This window comes from Erpetoichthys calabaricus, chromosome 10, assembly GCF_900747795.2.
Source record: "Erpetoichthys calabaricus chromosome 10, fErpCal1.3, whole genome shotgun sequence".
Classification (NCBI taxonomy): Eukaryota; Metazoa; Chordata; class Cladistia; order Polypteriformes; family Polypteridae; genus Erpetoichthys; species Erpetoichthys calabaricus.
The window spans coordinates 105838714-105855874 of record NC_041403.2 but is presented as its reverse complement, the minus strand read 5'-3'; the positions used below and the strand labels follow the sequence as shown (position 1 = coordinate 105855874).

Here is a 17161-nt window from a genome sequence, read left to right as displayed (position 1 = left end):
AGTAAGTGCTAGAGTTGGCGGGCGGGGCTCTGTCGTGCGTACCCCATGACGCGGGAGGAAGGTTAGAGTTGGCGGGCAGGGCTCTGTCTTGCGTGCGTGCGTATCCCATGGTCGGGCGACTTGGTGGATTATATATAGAAAAGCAGCCGGAACCAAAAAGAACAATGAAAAGTCAACGTGGCTCAGAGGTGCATGTAGACTGTAGCAGAGACGAAAGCGACTGAGGCGGTGTTTGGTGAGGTGCTGTGTGCCTCGAGAGTGAGGGTGGACTCGGGAGGAGGGTTAGAGTTGGCGGGCGGGGCTCTGTTGTGCGTATCCCATGGTCTTCGAGTTGGCGGGCGTGGCTCTGTCGTGCATATTCCATGGTCTCTGTCTTGCGTGCCATGGTCGGCTGCTTAGTGAATTGTTGGTTGGCGGGCGTGGCTCTGTCTTGCGTGCGTCTTGCTTGCCATGGACTTAGTGAATTATACAGGTGCTGGTCATAAAATTAGAATATCATGACAAAGTTGATTTATTTCAGTAATTCCATTCAAAAAGTGAAACTTGTATATTAGATTCATTCATTACACACAGACTGATGTATTTCAAATGTTTATTTCTTTTAATGTTGATGATTATAACTGACAACTAATGAAAGTCCCAAATTCAGTATCTCGGAAAATTAGAATATCAATTAAGACCAATGCAAAAAAAGGATTTTTAGAAATGTTGGCCAACTGAAAGGTATGAACATAAAAAGTATGAGCATGTACAGCACTCAATATTTAGTTGGGGCTGGATTACTGCAGCAATGCGGCGTGGCATGGAGTCGATCAGTCTGTGGCACTGCTCAGGTGTTATGAGAGCCCATGTTGCTCTGATAGTGGCCTTCAGCTCTTCTGAATTGTTGGGTCTGGCGTATTGCATCTTCCTCTTCACAATACCTCATAGATTTTCTATGGGGTTAAGGTCAGGCGAGTTTGCTGGCCAATCAAGAACAGGGATACCATGGTCCTTAAACCAGGTACTGGTAGCTTTGGCACTGTATGCAGGTGCCAGGTCCTGTTGGAAAATGAAATCTGCATCTCCATAAAGTTTGTCAGCAGCAAGAAGCATGAAGTGCTCTAAAACTTCCTGGTAGACGGCTGCGTTGACCTTGGACCTCAGAAAACACAATGGAACAACACCAGCAGATGACATGGCACCCCAAACCATCACTGACTGTGGAAACTTTGCAGTGGACCTCACGCAACGTGGATTCTGTGCCTCTCCTCTCTTCCTCCAGACTCTGGGACCTTGATTTCCAAAGGAAATGCAAAATTTACTTTCATCAGAGAACATAACTTTGGACCACTCCGCAGCAGTCCAGTCCTTTTTGTCTTTAGCCCAGGCGAGACGCTTCTGACGCTGTCTCTTGTTCAAGAGTGGCTTGACACAAGGAATGCGACAGCTGAAACCCATGTCTTGCATACGTCTGTGCGTGGTGGTTCTTGAAGCACTGACTCCAGCTGCAGTCCACTCTTTGTGAATCTCCCCCACATTTTTGAATGGGTTTTGTTTCACAATCCTCTCCAGGGTGCGGTTATCCCTATTGCTTGTACACTTTTTTCTACCACATCTTGTCCTTCCCTTCGCCTCTCTATTAATGTGCTTGGACACAGAGCTCTGTGAACAGCCAGCCTCTTTAGCAATGACCTTTTGTGTCTTGCCCTCCTTGTTCAAGGTGTCAATGGTCGTCTTTTGGACAACTGTCAAGTCAGCAGTCTTCCCCATGATTGTGTAGCCTACAGAATTAGACTGAGAGACCATTTAAAGGCTTTTGCAGGTGTTTTGAGTTAATTAGCTGATTAGAGTGTGGCACCAGGTGTCTTCAATACTGAACCTTTTCACAATATTCTAATTTTCAGAGTTACTGAATTTGGGACTTGCATTAGTTGTCAGTTATAATCATCAACATTCAAAGAAATAAACATTTGAAATACATCAGTCTGTGTGTAATGAATGAATCTAATATACAAGTTTCACTTTTTGAATGGAATTACTGAAATAAATCAACTTTGTCATGATATTCTAATTTTATGACCAGCACCTGTATATATAGATTGTTTTAGACATTTTGTGCTATCAGGGTTTAGATTATCTGTTACAAGGTACAAATTACTACCTTGCTACATTCACACATACAACATCACACACACACACTTAACACTAGAATTACCAGAGTCTACGAAAAAACTCGTAGATCCAGCCCACCTTAAAACCATTCGCACCTCTCTGCCAGCGTCTTGTCCTCTAAATGTGCCAATAAAAACAAGCTGCAAGCAGCCAGCTATTCCATCCCCCCACCGACTTAGAACGTGCACGAGCATCTCCCAGCTCATGCCTTGATTGATTATCTGGGAGTGAAGTGGAGTTTTAGTGTGGAAATAATAGATCGTTATTTGGAACACACGCATTTCATGTGTGTTCCATTTCTACAGTAATCTGTGTAAACACATTGTTAAAAACAGAAACTTTTTCATATTTTAGTAATACATATTACAAAATGTAGGCATAAACTATAGAATGTGTGAAGCATGAAGTCCAAACATCAAATAAACACTTTCACAAAAGGTTCAAGAACAATACAACAGCTTCCGGCATAGCGGTAAGATTTGCTGTCTCAGAGCGCAGCAGGCTTACTGTCCCTCAGAGACCTGAGTTAGATTCCCCATTGAGGAGAAAGCGTTCTTTTTTTTTTTTTCTTTTTAACCTCAAATGGACATAAAATTTATAAATTGGTATGCACTCAGTTAATGAGATCATTATATTTTCATGTGGGATGCTCCTTTTAAAATACTTTTTAACAATTGAGACTGCAATTAACATGAACAAGTGTCCTTATAACTGTTATTTTTTTAAGATCCATAACACACAGACAGACAGAGCACTGCGTAATAGAGAGACAGACAGACAGGCAGAAAAGTCACTAGATATATAAATAAACAGAGAAGGCACACGTACTGAAAGAAAAAAAAGACCAACATGGGCGTTGATCCTGCTGCACTGAATAAGCTCACGCGCTCTAACAACCCCAACTCCCACCCCCACCCCCACCCCACCCCCGATCTGTTACAAAAATTAAGTCTCAGTATGTACTTTAGTAAACAACAATAAATAGAGATATCTGGTTACAAACGTCAAAGGGTTATCCTGGTATCACTTGAAGTCACACACCTCTAGAAAGAATCATTATTTTTCCATTTAGTTAGGTTAGTCAAATGTCTGTTTTACTTCCTATGGTTACGGTGTGTATATTTAATTTTTTAATAGTACGTTTTATAAATCCTTCATTTTAAAATTTCCATTGTTTTGTTCGTAAAGTTTACTAAGAAAGAGGAGTGGTTTTTTTTTTTCCGTTTTCACCACTGTAACAGTGTTTCCTTGGACACATTTTTCTACTGATTGACAGACAATCCAGTGTGATGGCAAAGAATTGAGACCTTTATTCTTGCTTGACTCAAGTGTTCTAGTGTTTACTGGAATTAGCCTATTCACGACTGTTTCATTTTATTTTGCAGTCTAAAGTTATTGGTGGCAAAGAGAATGGTGAAGAGGTGCATTCTCCAACTGAAGAAAAACCAATGCAAGACAAGGCTCCTTTCTAAACCACTTATTCTTCTCTCCTGCCCCAGCCAAATATCTGTAAAACTCCGTTATCACAGAAGCCCTTGCACTTAACATGTAAACTGCACCATATCCACAAAGTACAGCATGTGCATAAGTTTAATTTTACAGTGCAGATAATTAGTCAGGACAGTACAAAAGCTTTCACTAGAGTTATAAAAACTTTGATAACCATTTTTTTCTAACAAATTTTACACATTACAAAATGTTTTTACATAAATTTTATCATTGCACTGCCTTATGGCATTTATATGTGAGAGCTTAAATGCATAAAGATGTTACACTATTTTGTACCTTAAAATAATGTTCACATTAATACACAAACTCTAATTTTTTTTTTACATGTAGTAAAAATGTGAAGCCAAGCTTTTATGTATTAAGACGAGAATGTGGAATCAAATGTCTAATGTCTGCCTTATCACTTTACCTAGACCTGATTTTTTTTTTTTTTTTTTTTTTATATAAATAAGTTGCTCAAGAAATGAATGCTGCCAAAATAAATTATCGAACATCTAATTAAGGAGAAACGAAAATTTTAACATTGGTTATTGGTGCATGATTTTGTGCCATATAATTATTACTATATAAAGTATACAAGAATGCAGTAGAGTTGAACATTTTGTTTCAAAATTTAGAAAACCTGATGAATATCACTTTTTGCAATGTGTATTTAGTTAACCAACTATATAATCTGGACCTTGGTTACTCAAAATATTAAAGCTTAATGAAACTTGTGTAATGTTAAAATATTCACAGGGCTGAAATATGTTTTGGTAATTATTTGGGTTGCAGGAAAGGGAAATCCTACTTTTTCATCAAGGTATTAATTTACATAATACTTTACCTTTTTTTTTCTCCAGGTTTTTTTTTTTTTTTTGCTTTTCAACGTAAATGAATTAACTGCATTAATCCTTATATTTAAAAAAAACAAAAAAAAAACTTTTTAATTATTTTAAAATGTATACACATAGTAGACAATTTGACTGTGAGGTATATATGCAGAGTTTATCAATCAGTACTGAAGAACTATAAGGTCACATTTCTGCTTTTATAGCTGCAAATTATAAACTTAAGACTAAAGCAGACTGGGGTGCTTATGGGTATACCTTTGTAATAAACCTAAAAAACATAACTATAATATAAATATACCGAGGCACAAGAGATGGGAAAGTAGTTGAAGCATTGATATAATAGTTGGTGTAGCTAGATAAAAGGGATCATTGTCTGTGATACATATAAGTGGCATATTGGAAGTTGCATTTTCTTTAGAATGTTTATGATGAAAAATGATCAATAAAGCATTCCTTTAAAAGTCTTTTTGTTTTGTCTTATTTAAAAGATCTGCCTTGGCTGTGCTAGAGCAGCTACAGTGGGGCAAAAAAGTATTTAGTCAGCCACCAATTGTGCAAGTTCTCCCACTTAAAAAGATGAGAGAGGCCTGTAATTTTCATCATAGGTATACCTCAACTATGAGAGACAAAATGAGAAAAAAAATCCAGAAAATAACATTGTCTGATTTTTGAAGAATTTATTTGCAAATTATGGTGGAAAAAAAGTATTTGGTCAATAACAAAAGTTCATCTCAATACTTTGTTATATACCCTTTGTTGGCAATGACAGAGGTCGGACGTTTTCTGTAAGTCTTCACAAGGTTTTCACACACTGTTGCTGGTATTTTGGCCCATTCCTCCATGCAGATCTCCTCTAGAGCAGTGATGTTTTGGGGCTGTCGCTGGGCAACACGGACTTTCTATGGGGTTGAGATCTGGAGACTGGCTAGGCCACTCCAGGACCTTGAAATGCTTCTTACGAAGCCACTCCTTCGTTACCCGGCGGTGTGTTTGGGATCATTGTTATGCTGAAAGACCCAGCCACGTTTCAATGCCCTTGCTGATGGAAGGAGGTTTTCACTCAAAATCTGATGATACATGGCCCCATTCATTCTTTCCTTTACACGGATCAGTCGTCCTGGTCCCTTTGCAGAAAAACAGCCCCAAAGCATGATGTTTCCACCCCCATGCTTTACAGTAGGTATGGTGTTCTTTGGATGCAACTCAGCATTCTTTCTCCTCCAAACACGACGAGTAGAGTTTTTACCAAAAAGTTCTATTTTGGTTTCATCTGACCATATGACATTCTTCCAGTCCTCTTCTGGATCATCCAAATGCTCTCTAGCAAACTTCAGACGGGCCTGCACATGTACTGGCTTAAGCAGGGGGACACGTCTGGCACTGCAGGATTTGAGTCCCTGGCGGCGTAGTGTGTTAATGATGGTAGCCTTTGTTACTTTGGTCCCAGCTCTCTGCAGGTCATTCACTAGGTCCTCCCGTGTGGTTCTGGGATTTTTGCTCACCGTTCTTGTGATCATTTTGACCCCACGGGGTGAGATCTTACGTGGAGCCCCAGATCGAGGGAGATTATCAGTGGTCTTGTATGTCTTCCATTTTCTACTAATTGCTCCCACAGTTGATTTCTTCACACCAAGCTGCTTACCTTTTGCAGATTCAGTCTTCCCAGCCTGGTGCAGGTCTACAATTTTGTTTCTGGTGTCCTTTGACAGCTCTTTGGTCTTGGCCATAGTGGAGTTTGGAGTGTGACTGTTTGAGGTTGTGGACAGGTGTCTTTTATACTGATAACGAGTTCAAACAGGTGCCATTAATACAGGTAACGAGTGGAGGACAGAGGAGCCTCTTACGGAAGAAGTTACAGGTCTGTGAGAGCCAGAAATCTTGCTTGTTTGTAGGTGACCAAATACTTATTTTCCACCATAATTTGCAAATAAATTCTTTAAAAATCAGACAATGTGATTTTCTGGATTTTTTTTTTCGCATTTTGTCTCTCATAGTTGAGGTATACCTATGATGAAAATTACAGGCCTCCCTCATTTTTTTAAGTGGGAGAACTTGCACAATTGGTGGCTGACTAAATACTTTTTTGCCCCACTGTATATATAAAAAAAATCAAATACTTTTTGATCTTCGATGCCTGTGACATTTTAGATCAAATTTGTCATGAGAAAGAATGCACAAGTGTGTAATGGCATAAGTTAAAATTCAGTATTGATGATACCTTGATATTTTTTAATTATAAATGTAGCCAGTTTTATGAAGCATGCTTTAAGTATCAGCTAATAAGGTTTCCTGATGGGATATACCGAAGTAATTTCATGGTTTACTCAAGTTATCTACTTTATATTAAAAGTGATTAACTCAGTGTTCTGTGTGTATTTCAGTCACTGACTAAAATGGCCAGTTCAATGGATTAAAACTGCTGTGTAAACAGTGATACTGTGCATTGTTCAGTTTTTGTTAATTAGCAAGTTTGGAATTCAGTTTTTAGAAAACCCACAGATAACCATCCGAAGATTTCTCTCTATTATACAAAAAATCTTGGGACGAGGCAAGATGAGCTGTGATCTTTTGAAGATAGACACTTTCACGTTCCGCTAGACGGTCAAGTCACGTCATACTTACAACCTTTGGAAGCGAGCGAAGTGAGCAGGGGGCGAAGCCCCCAAGTAAAATCTAATGAACAGACCGGCCAGATTAAACTTCAACAGATAATAGCAATCTTCACAGCCAAGTAAAATTTACAGCATTTGTTTATATAGTATTTATTTCTGAAATAATGTTTTTTTTTTTAATCTATGTATTCTAACATGAAAGTTCCAAGTTTTGGATTAATTAGTGGAACACATTCCGTGCAGTCCCTTGCAATATCTTTTCCTGTGTGAAGCCATGTGCACTAATAATTCATAGGCACATTTGGCATGTAGTGGTATGAACAACTTCAAATGAAATTAAATAATGGTTTTTGCATGTTCTATTCATTGTGGCAGTGGATGAAGAACAACTAAGCATACAATTTCAGTCGGCATTTGCTTTTCACTGATTTAACAGGCAATTTACTGGCTGATCTTACTAATTCTAAATTCATTAGGTTTCCTTCTTAATGAAGATACCTTAATTTTTGAGGTAAACATTGAGCTGCGCAGCTCATTTGTTGCACTTTTTCATGCTATTTGCTGAATTGTGTTTACAACCTGTTTTCTAGGTCCTCTTAATGTATTTTGCTGTGCAAGTTGTTTTATTGACTGAAAGTTTTTATCTTTTGAACAGCAATAATGACAATTTTGTGTTACTTTGGGTACTGAAAAGGTTCTCATCAAGTCACTATTAATATAGTTGTGACTTGGTGCTGAATCTTTTTTTTTTTCTATAACCTTTTTCTATTCACCATACCAGTCTGTCACCATTCTCATAATTGGCAGTACTTTAGTATGCCATTACAATTATCTTAATTTTGTTTAATTGGTGTTAACAAACTAAATGTAATGGGTAATGTTTGAATCGGACTCTTCACTAGCCTGAATTAGCAGAACAAGTTGTCATACGACTCTTGTGTAACTTGCTGCATAATTGTATTTTTCCACAAGACAGTGTGGTTCAGCAATTTTCCTTTAACCCTTATGTATTTGGTATTATGCTGTGAGCTTATGTAAATATTGCTCTATGAATGATTGTAGCAACAGAACCAGCTTAAAAAGTCTGCTAAAGACCTAGATAATGCTCAGCAGCTTTTATTGGCATCACAGCTATTAAATATTCTGATGTTTCCATCTCGGCAAATAAAACTTGACATAGTGTTGCTGAACATTAACCCTGGTGTCCACTAGTGGTCATGTTATGCAAATGATTTAATATTACTGGAAAGAAGTGTTATCTTTTATGATTTCTCTAATTACTTCTTGTTGTCCATTGCTTGTAAAGCCCAAGACACTTTCCACACCCAGACAGCTGTAAATGCCGCATTTTTCTGTCCTTGCCTACATCATTTTTGGCATTTCAAAGCATCTGTTATGTCCAGCTAATCATTTAAGCTGCACTCAATTTCATAATTTAGGTCAAATTCCATTCCTTTTCGTGCAAAACTGTAAAGTACTCTTTCCACAATATATCACTCTGTGTTGGATGATATACTGTAAAGACCGAAACTGTTCATCTAACCATTTTAAAGAGCTGTTGTCTGTTAAATATGAGTGTAACTAGACTTTTTTTTTGAGTAACGTATAATAATAATAACATCAAACTTTTTCCTGAATGTGATGAATTCATTTCTGATGAAGCCTAACTTTTGCCATCATATTTAAGCGAGTGCAGCATTAGGGTGGGTTTACTTCACGAGACACATGCTCCAGCGGACGCTCCTGCTACGCAAACTTTGTACTGTTTATACTTGCGCGCGTACTTTTCGTAAATCTGGAGGAATCATGCAGGTGGCAGTGCGAGATATTATCACGGTGAGAACAGGTTCGGCTTCTCTGCGTTGTGAATTGCCTGGAACACCCATTAAATTCCAATGACACCATACCGCAATATCTCTGAAAAGAATATTTAATGATTAAATCCATCAATCCAGGGATGTGTCCATTCCAGCAAGCACTGGGCACAAGGCAGAAACAATCCCTACACTGGGCCTCCGCTCATCACAGGGTGAATACAAGCACACACATACACCGGAGTCATTTTAGCGGCACCAAATCTGCATATCTTTGGAAGGAAATCGGAGCACACTGGAAACCCAGCAGGGAATACCAGCGACGTGACTCCCTGTTAGAGACAGCAGCGCAAACGCTCTGCCACTGTGACACCCCCATGTGTGTAATTATTAACCCCCATGTGTGTAATTATTAACAGTATTCATTATTTAAATGAAATTAACAATTTATCTGTAAAATGTAACATACATACTTTAATGCATTTCATCATGAAAGTGATTTCAAGTATAAATCTAAAAGATTCTAAATTTCCAGAGAGTTGGAACACCATACATTTAATGTGTTCTGTGTGGTGATCTATTGCTGCTTGCCACTGCTGTCAGGTCCAAGAAGCTCGGAGTGATTAAAAACTGGGATGACGTTTACGACGGTCTGCTTTGATGATAAAGTAAACTACGAGGTTAAAGTGGACATTTTGAGATTAAAGCCGAAATTTCCACTTTAATCACAAAATACATGTTTTCACCATGTCCATAATTTTTTTTTCTCTGTGGCTCAAATACAGCGCTGTACATTCTGTTGCTGTTGTGAAGTTGCAAAAAAAGGTGTGAGACTAAAAATGTATCGTGTCATAACGATCGGGAATATGCGACGCTGGAATATAAAAGCACCATGAATGCATTTGTATGTCGGCATTCGTCATACATCGAAGCGTGCACATCGATCCCGTAGGATCCGCATAGAGGCTTTCTGTCACATGTAGATGGAACGTGACGTCAGAGTCTCTGTTTACTGACTTTTAGCACACTGCGCCCCCCGACTTTTTGCTGGTACTGCAACTCGCGCACGCGTTGCGTTAATTTCTGAGGACCTGCTCAGAGGACGCGTCAAATGAGCGCTGGGAACGCGTGGCAGCCATGATGCATACGCGTTCTGAGCATGAATTATAAACGAGCCCTTAGTATCATTGTTAAGGACACATTTTTTATTATCTGTATATACCACAATTGGAGCAAAAGCAAGTAACTTCAAATAATACACATAATTTAAAAGAAATCTTTTTAAAGGTTGGAGGGCCTGAGTAATTTCAGTAAGCCATTCATCCATCCATTCTCTTCCGCTTATCCGAGGTCGGGTCGTGGGGGTAGCAGCTTGAGCAGAGAATATATATTACCTTTAATACGAGTTCAGTTCCAAGCAACTTTGCAGTTAGGCTATGTGGGTTTTGGCCACAGACAAAATGTGTTCACCTTCTTAATTAACTGCTCAAAAAAATTAAAGGAACCGTTTGAAAACACAGCAGATCTCAATGGGAAACCAAATTCTGCTGGATATCTCTACTGATATGGACTGGGTAATGTGTTAGGAATGAAAGGATGCCACATCATTTGATGGAAATGAAAATTATCAACCTACAGAGGGCTGAATTCAAAGACACCCCAAAAATCAAAGTGAAAAAATGATGTGGCGGGCCAGTCCATTTTGCGGACATTTCATTGGAGCAACTCAAAATCGTACTCAGTAGTTTATTTGGCCCCCACATGCTTGTATGCATGCCTGACAATGTGGGGAGGAGTATGCTCCTAATGAGATGACGGATGGGGTCCTGGGGGATCTCCGCCCAGATCTGGACCAGGGCATCTTTGAGCTGGACAGTCTGAGGTGCAACCTGGCGGCGTCGGATGGACTGAAACATAATGTCCCAGAGGTGTTCTATTGGATTGAGGTCAGGCGAGCGTGGGGTCCAGTCAATAGTATCAATTCCTTCATCCTTCAGGAACTGCCTACATACTCTCGCCACATGAGGCTGGGCATTGTTGTGCACCTGGAGGAAACCAGGACCCACTGCACCAGCATAGGGTCTGAAAATGGGTCCAAGGATTTCATCCCGATACCTAATGGCAGTCAAGGTGCTGTTGTCTAGCCTGTAGAGGTCTATGCGTCCCTCCATGGAGAGACATTCACACCAGTGGTCTGCTGGAGGTCGTTTTGTAGGGCTCTAGCAGTGCTCATTCTGTTCCTCCTTGCCCAAAGAAACAGATACCAGTCCTGCTAATGGATTAAGGACCTTCTACGGACCTGCCCAGCTCTCCTAGAGTAACTGCCTGTCTCCTGGAATCTCCTCCATGCTCTTGAGACTGCGCTGGGTGATGCAGTAAACCTTCTGGCAATGGCATGTATTGATATGCCATCCTGGAGAAGTGGGACTACCTGTGCAACCTCTGTATGGTCCAGGTATCGCCTCATGCTACCAGTAGTGACACTGACTATCCAAATGCAAAACTAGTGAAAAAACTGTCAGAGAACCATATTAAACCATTTCTGTTTTGGGGGTCGTCTCATTGTTGCCCAATAGTAGTGCACCTATTGTTAATTTCATTAACACCAAAGCAGCTGAAACTGATTAACAACCCCTTCTGCTACTTAACTGACCAGATCAATAGCCCAGAAGTTTCATTGAGTTGATGCTATACTCTGAATAAAAAGTGTTCCTTTAATTTTTATGAGCAGTATATAAAAAAAATAACATCTTTGATTTCAAGCCATGCTTCTTTCAAGCTCTACGTGACACTGAATATGTTCTCAAATGTCTAACCTACAACCATGTCAGCTGCCCAATAGACTGACCAGTTATCTGTAACTGTAATGTTGCTAAACTCTCAACAATTCAAAAATTAAAGTTGCATGGTTGTTTAATCCCCTTTTTACATTGTGCCCTTTTATTTCATTTTGATCCTTTTACCAAAATGTTTTGTTCACATTAATTTCCTTAGGTTTATAGAGGTGGTTGTTGGCTTTGTTCAGTTTGTGGATAGCCTATGGAAATGTGATTGGGGAGTCGGCGGTGGTTGTCGTCCCATTAGCTGAACACTGAATTCTTACTCTGGTGCTCAGTTTGCATATGTGCATGTCTTAAGTAGATGATTCGTATTAATCCAACAAAAGACACACCAACATCTCGCAGAGAAGATACTATTTGCGATGCATGCACATGATGTGTCTCGATGACCGCTGTTACTCTACTCTTGAGTCTTTCACTCTGAATGCCAACTTCCTATTGGTCACATTAAAGTCCTCTCGGTACCACTGGCTAATCCTATTAACAGGCCTGTCTGTGCACAGTGTACAGCAACACTGCAGTCTAAGAGCTAAACAAGACCAATCGTGTCACTTTCCCATTTTTATGGGTCACCAGGACTAACTGGGAACAAGACACATTGAGATGATACCTCATACAGTCGAGCCCATGGGGTTCAGATTTATGCCTCACTTAGGAAAGTCCCCTCCTTTATTTCTTGAACTGTTCTGGATTACAAGATGGCCACGTTCAGTCCTGCCTGTGAAGAGTATTATGCTAAAATATTTTCTCACAAACTTTGTACAGGCACAAAGTAATTTATAACACGTAAGTAAAGAGCCCCCTCCCCAGGAGCTCCACATCCCCGGGACCCTTTGTATTTCGCATTTTGGTTTTATTTTCGCTGTTTTTTTTTGTGTTTTTTTTTTTAAAAATTATGTTCATTTTTATTGTCCTGGTTTTCTTTACTTCTGCTTTGAAAGTTGTTTATTTTCCTTATTTTTCGGGTTTCTTTAATTAATTGCTTAGTTTTAAAGAATGGCTTTTTCATATTTTCCCCTTATTTATTATACTAAGGGTCTCAAGTTTTATTTGTAATGCTGGTTCTTGCTTTTTATTTGTATTATTTCTGTCCTTTTGGAACAGGATGTTTGGATTCTGCAACACCTACTGTACTACTTATATTTGTTGCCCTATTTTACTGTTTCCCATTCTTTGTAATTGCTCTTTTTTTAATGTTGAGATCTTTCAAAATTGAGACCTTCACAGTGAAAAAGTATTTTGGCCCATCCCTGATCTGTTGTAGTAATGCAATTGTTAACTCTGGGCATTTTCAGGTCTTCAAACAAAATGAAATATTATATGCAGGACTCATGAGTAAACAAATACAAATTTGTAACGTATTTATCTAATGAACAAAGTTATCTGTCACCATAGAGAACTGCGTAAAAAAGTTACAATCGGCTGACTTAACACAACCAGAAATGCTCAACATAAACCTCACATATTTTGACCCAAAGCATTAAAAGTCAAATCCACCCCTATGAACGTTAACAAGCACATAATACCACAACCAAACAAAATTCCTGAAACATGTCGCTGTCTGTTAGTCTGGAAAGGCAGATAGATGTAAGGCTCTGGGCCTCCACCAAACCACAATGAGAAGCTTAGTCTTCAAATGGAAAATGGTAGTGAATCATGCCAGGAGTAGCCAGTCATTGTCCAACCCGCTATATCCTAACACAGGGGTCTGCTGGAGCCAATCCCAGGGCGCAAGGCAGGAACAAATCCCAGACAGGGCACACACACCCGGGACAATTTAGGATCGCCAATGCACCTAACCTGCATGTGTTTGGGAGGAAACCCACGCAGACACGGGGAGAACATGCAAATTCCACGCAGAGAGGACCCGAAGATCATCACTGGCTGCAGCTCGAAGCGGGGTACCACCATCGAGTGAGACATGAAGAGAGCAAACCAAATGAACAACTTCTTTAACAGGTTTGACCACCTTAACCCACTCTCATTCTCACCTCGGAGTACTGCACCCTCCACACATCCTTCTGCTGATACCAGCATAGGAGAGACATCCCCACCCACAATTACAACAGTGCAGGTGAGCAGAGAGCTGAGGAGACTTTGTGCCAGCAAAGCAGTGGGTCCAGATGGAGTATCGCCACGACTGCTGAAGGTCTGTGCATCGGAGCTGGGGGGTCCTCTACAGTGCATCTTCAACCTGAGCCTGGAACAGGGGAGAGTCCCGAGGCTTTGGAAAACATCTTGCATCACCCCAGTCCCAAAGGTATCACGTCCTAGTGAGCTGAATGACTTCCGGCCTGTTGCTCTGACATCACATGTGATTAAGACCATGGAGAGGCTGCTGCTCCACCAGCTAAGGACACAGGTTCAACACGCCCTCGACCCTCTGCAGTTTGCATATCAGGAGAAGGTGGGAGTGGAGGATGCCATCATCTATATGCTACACCGATCCCTCTCTCACTTGGACAGAGGCAGTGGTGCTGTAAGAATTATGTTTCTAGACTTCTCTAGCGCCTTCAACACAATCCAACCTCTGCTCCTTAGGGACAAGCTGACAGAGATGGGAGTAGATTCATACCTGGTGGCATGTATCGTGAATTATCTTAAAGACAGACCTCAGTATGTGCGTCTTGGGAACGGCACATATAACATTGTGGTCAGCAACACAGGAGCGCCACAGGGGACTGTACTTTCTCCATTCCTGTTCAGCCTATATACATCGGACTTCCAATACAACTCAGAGTCCTGCCACGTGCAAAAGTTCGCTGACGACACTGCTATCGTGGGCTGCATCAGGAGTGGGCAGGAGGAGGAGTATAGGGACCTAATTAAGGACTTTGTTAAATGGTGCGACTCAAACCACCTACACCTGAACACCAGCAAAACCAAGGAGCTGGTGGTGGATTTTAGGAGGCCCAGACCCGATACTAAAAAAACAAAGAAAAACTTACAGTTGACACCTGTCTACGGAATTCTAACAAATAAAACTGTTAAAATGTCTTCCTCACAGCTCAAAAGACCTGCGTTCAAGTCCCCACCCTGACTGTGTAACCCTTGCATGCTCTGCGTATGTTCACAAGGATTGTCTCTGGGAGTGCTTAATGTGCCCAGTATGGGTGGGCCAGTGCCTGCCTACTATATCCTCCTGGGTTGGGTCGAGCCTAATGCTGCTTAGGGTGACTCAAGATACCTAAGACCACATCATTCAGGGGTGTCGAACTCCAGTCCTGGAGGGCCGCAGTGGCTGCAGGTTTTCATTCTATCCTTTTTCCTAATCAGTGACCAGTTTTCACTGCTAATTAACTTCTTTTCCCTTCACTTTAATAGCCCTGTTTTTAAGGAGTCAGTCCTCTGAATTTATTCCTTTTTTCATTAAATGGCAGCCAAACGGAAATAAGATGTGAAACGAGCCAACAGATGACCGACTACGTGGGATCTTCAAACTCGAACCAGTTTCTTAATTAGAAGCCTATTCTTGCTGTGAGTTAAACCTGTTATTTAATTCCATGGCTTGTTGCTGCTTTCAACTTGCCACAGCAGACATTTCCAAAACTGTTGATTTTCTGTTTTTCTGAGAACTCCATCAAAATGTTTTTTGTGACCTGAGTAGATCAACCTTACTTAGACCTTCACCTTTCTTTATTTTCAGATACTGTGGTTAGCTGGTCCTGTGACGGCTCGATTTGTGCCTCATTATTATTCGGCTTCTAATTAAGGAAAAAGAAACAACTAAGGGGTCCGAGTCAAGTTAATTAAAATGAAGGCAAGAACTGGTCATCAATGAAGAAAATGGTTAGAATAAAAACCTGCAACCACTGTGGGCTCTCTAGGACTGGAGTTGGACACCACTGACTGAAATTACATTAGTAACTGAAGTCCACAGCAAGATTTCGAGACAACTCTGGGTTCGCAAATCAGGGATAGAGTTTCCTCCATGCAAACGGCTTATGAAATGTGATATATTTGTAACATATATTTAAGTGCTCAATATTTGACATTAAAATGGAAAAAGGCTGTAAGTTTGTATTGTATTGGGCATGTGAAAAACTAGTTTTGCTACTTTAGCTTGAATGCTTGGAGTCTGTGTAGGTGTGCCTGTCACAGAAACAGTTAGCTGCCCTGCAAGTTCCCGAAAACAGTACAGTGTTGTAACTGCCGACATTCTTGAAAAGCAAATTATGAATTTCAATAAATTTCCTCCCACATCCCATCCGGTTGAAGCTCCTGCCTTCCCACTCGGCTCCACAACAACTCTGAAATGGAATCTTCAGTTTCGACTCGACATTTTTTTTAAATTACGTAATAATTTATATTTGGCAAAAATTGATACTAATGGGATGTGTTTACAGTTCATCTACATCATGGGTCTCCAACTCCAGTCCTGGGAGACCTCAGTGGCTGCAGGTTTCCATTCTCTTTTCTTAATTAGTGAACACTTTTTGCTGTTAATTAACTTCTTTTAACTTCATTTTAAATGACTTGTGTTTTAAGATTCAGTCCTGTGAATTGCTTCATTTTTTTCCTTAAATGGGAAACAGAATTGCGATACGAGGTGAGCCAACAGACCAGCAGCTAAGTTGGACCCTTAAACTCCAACCAGTTTCTTAATTAGAAGCCCATTGATATTATTCATTTAACTACTTTGTTAATTCTTTCCATTTCTCATTGCTGCTCTTATTCTGCTGCATCAGACATTTCCAAAACTGTGGCGTTTCTTTTTTTCTAAGACCACTGGCAAAATGTCTTGTGGACCAGAGCAGATCAACATCACCTTCACCTGTCTTTATTTTCAGATATTGTGTGATGGACACAGGTTAGGTGGTTGTGTGTCGGCTCATTTTGTATTTAGTTATAGTTTGGCTTCTAAATAAGAAAGAAATAATTGGGGGGTTTTGAATCCTAAAGAGTAAGTCAGTTAAAGTGAAGGCAAAAGAAGTTTGTTAGGTTTAGGGACAGTGATCAGCACAAACTGGTCACCAATTAAGAAAAGGGTCAGAATGAAAAGCAGCCCTCCTGGACCGGAGTTGGAGATCCCTATCTACATGAACAAATTAACAAAGGGTGCTCCACATGCGGTTATTGATTGTTCGAACATAAAAGAGTTTTTTATAAAATTAATTACCCTCTAGTTTATTATACATCTTATTTTTAGTTAGAAAGGCCCAATAGCACCCTTATCGTATATAGAACAAGAAAATAGTGTCTATTTATTACGGATCTAGATTAGAGTTACATTGAGACATACGTGCAGTAAATGGTGCTGCACTTTTCACAAATACATTTCTGTGTAAAAATAGTACAAAATGCCTGTTTGCCACTGTTAACTAATATGCGATAAGGTCCTACAATATAAAAATTACCATTTAAAACATTTACTACAAACTGTTCCTTAAAATACAACT

At 40.0% G+C, this 17161-nt stretch overlaps 1 protein-coding gene across 10 annotated transcripts in view; it reads left to right on the top strand.

The window, feature by feature from the left end:
- Positions 1 to 4960, top strand: part of LOC114659297 (tumor protein D54-like) — a 77783-nt gene extending 72823 nt beyond the window's left edge. For all 10 annotated transcript variants that reach the window (XM_051932876.1, XM_051932875.1, XM_051932873.1 and 7 more), the window contains one exon: positions 3540 to 4960. In XM_051932876.1, the coding sequence (XP_051788836.1) occupies positions 3540 to 3626 (87 nt within the window). In that variant the 3' untranslated portion in view covers positions 3627 to 4960. The remainder of the gene's footprint in view (positions 1 to 3539) is intronic.
- The last annotated feature ends 12201 nt before the right edge of the window (positions 4961 to 17161 follow it).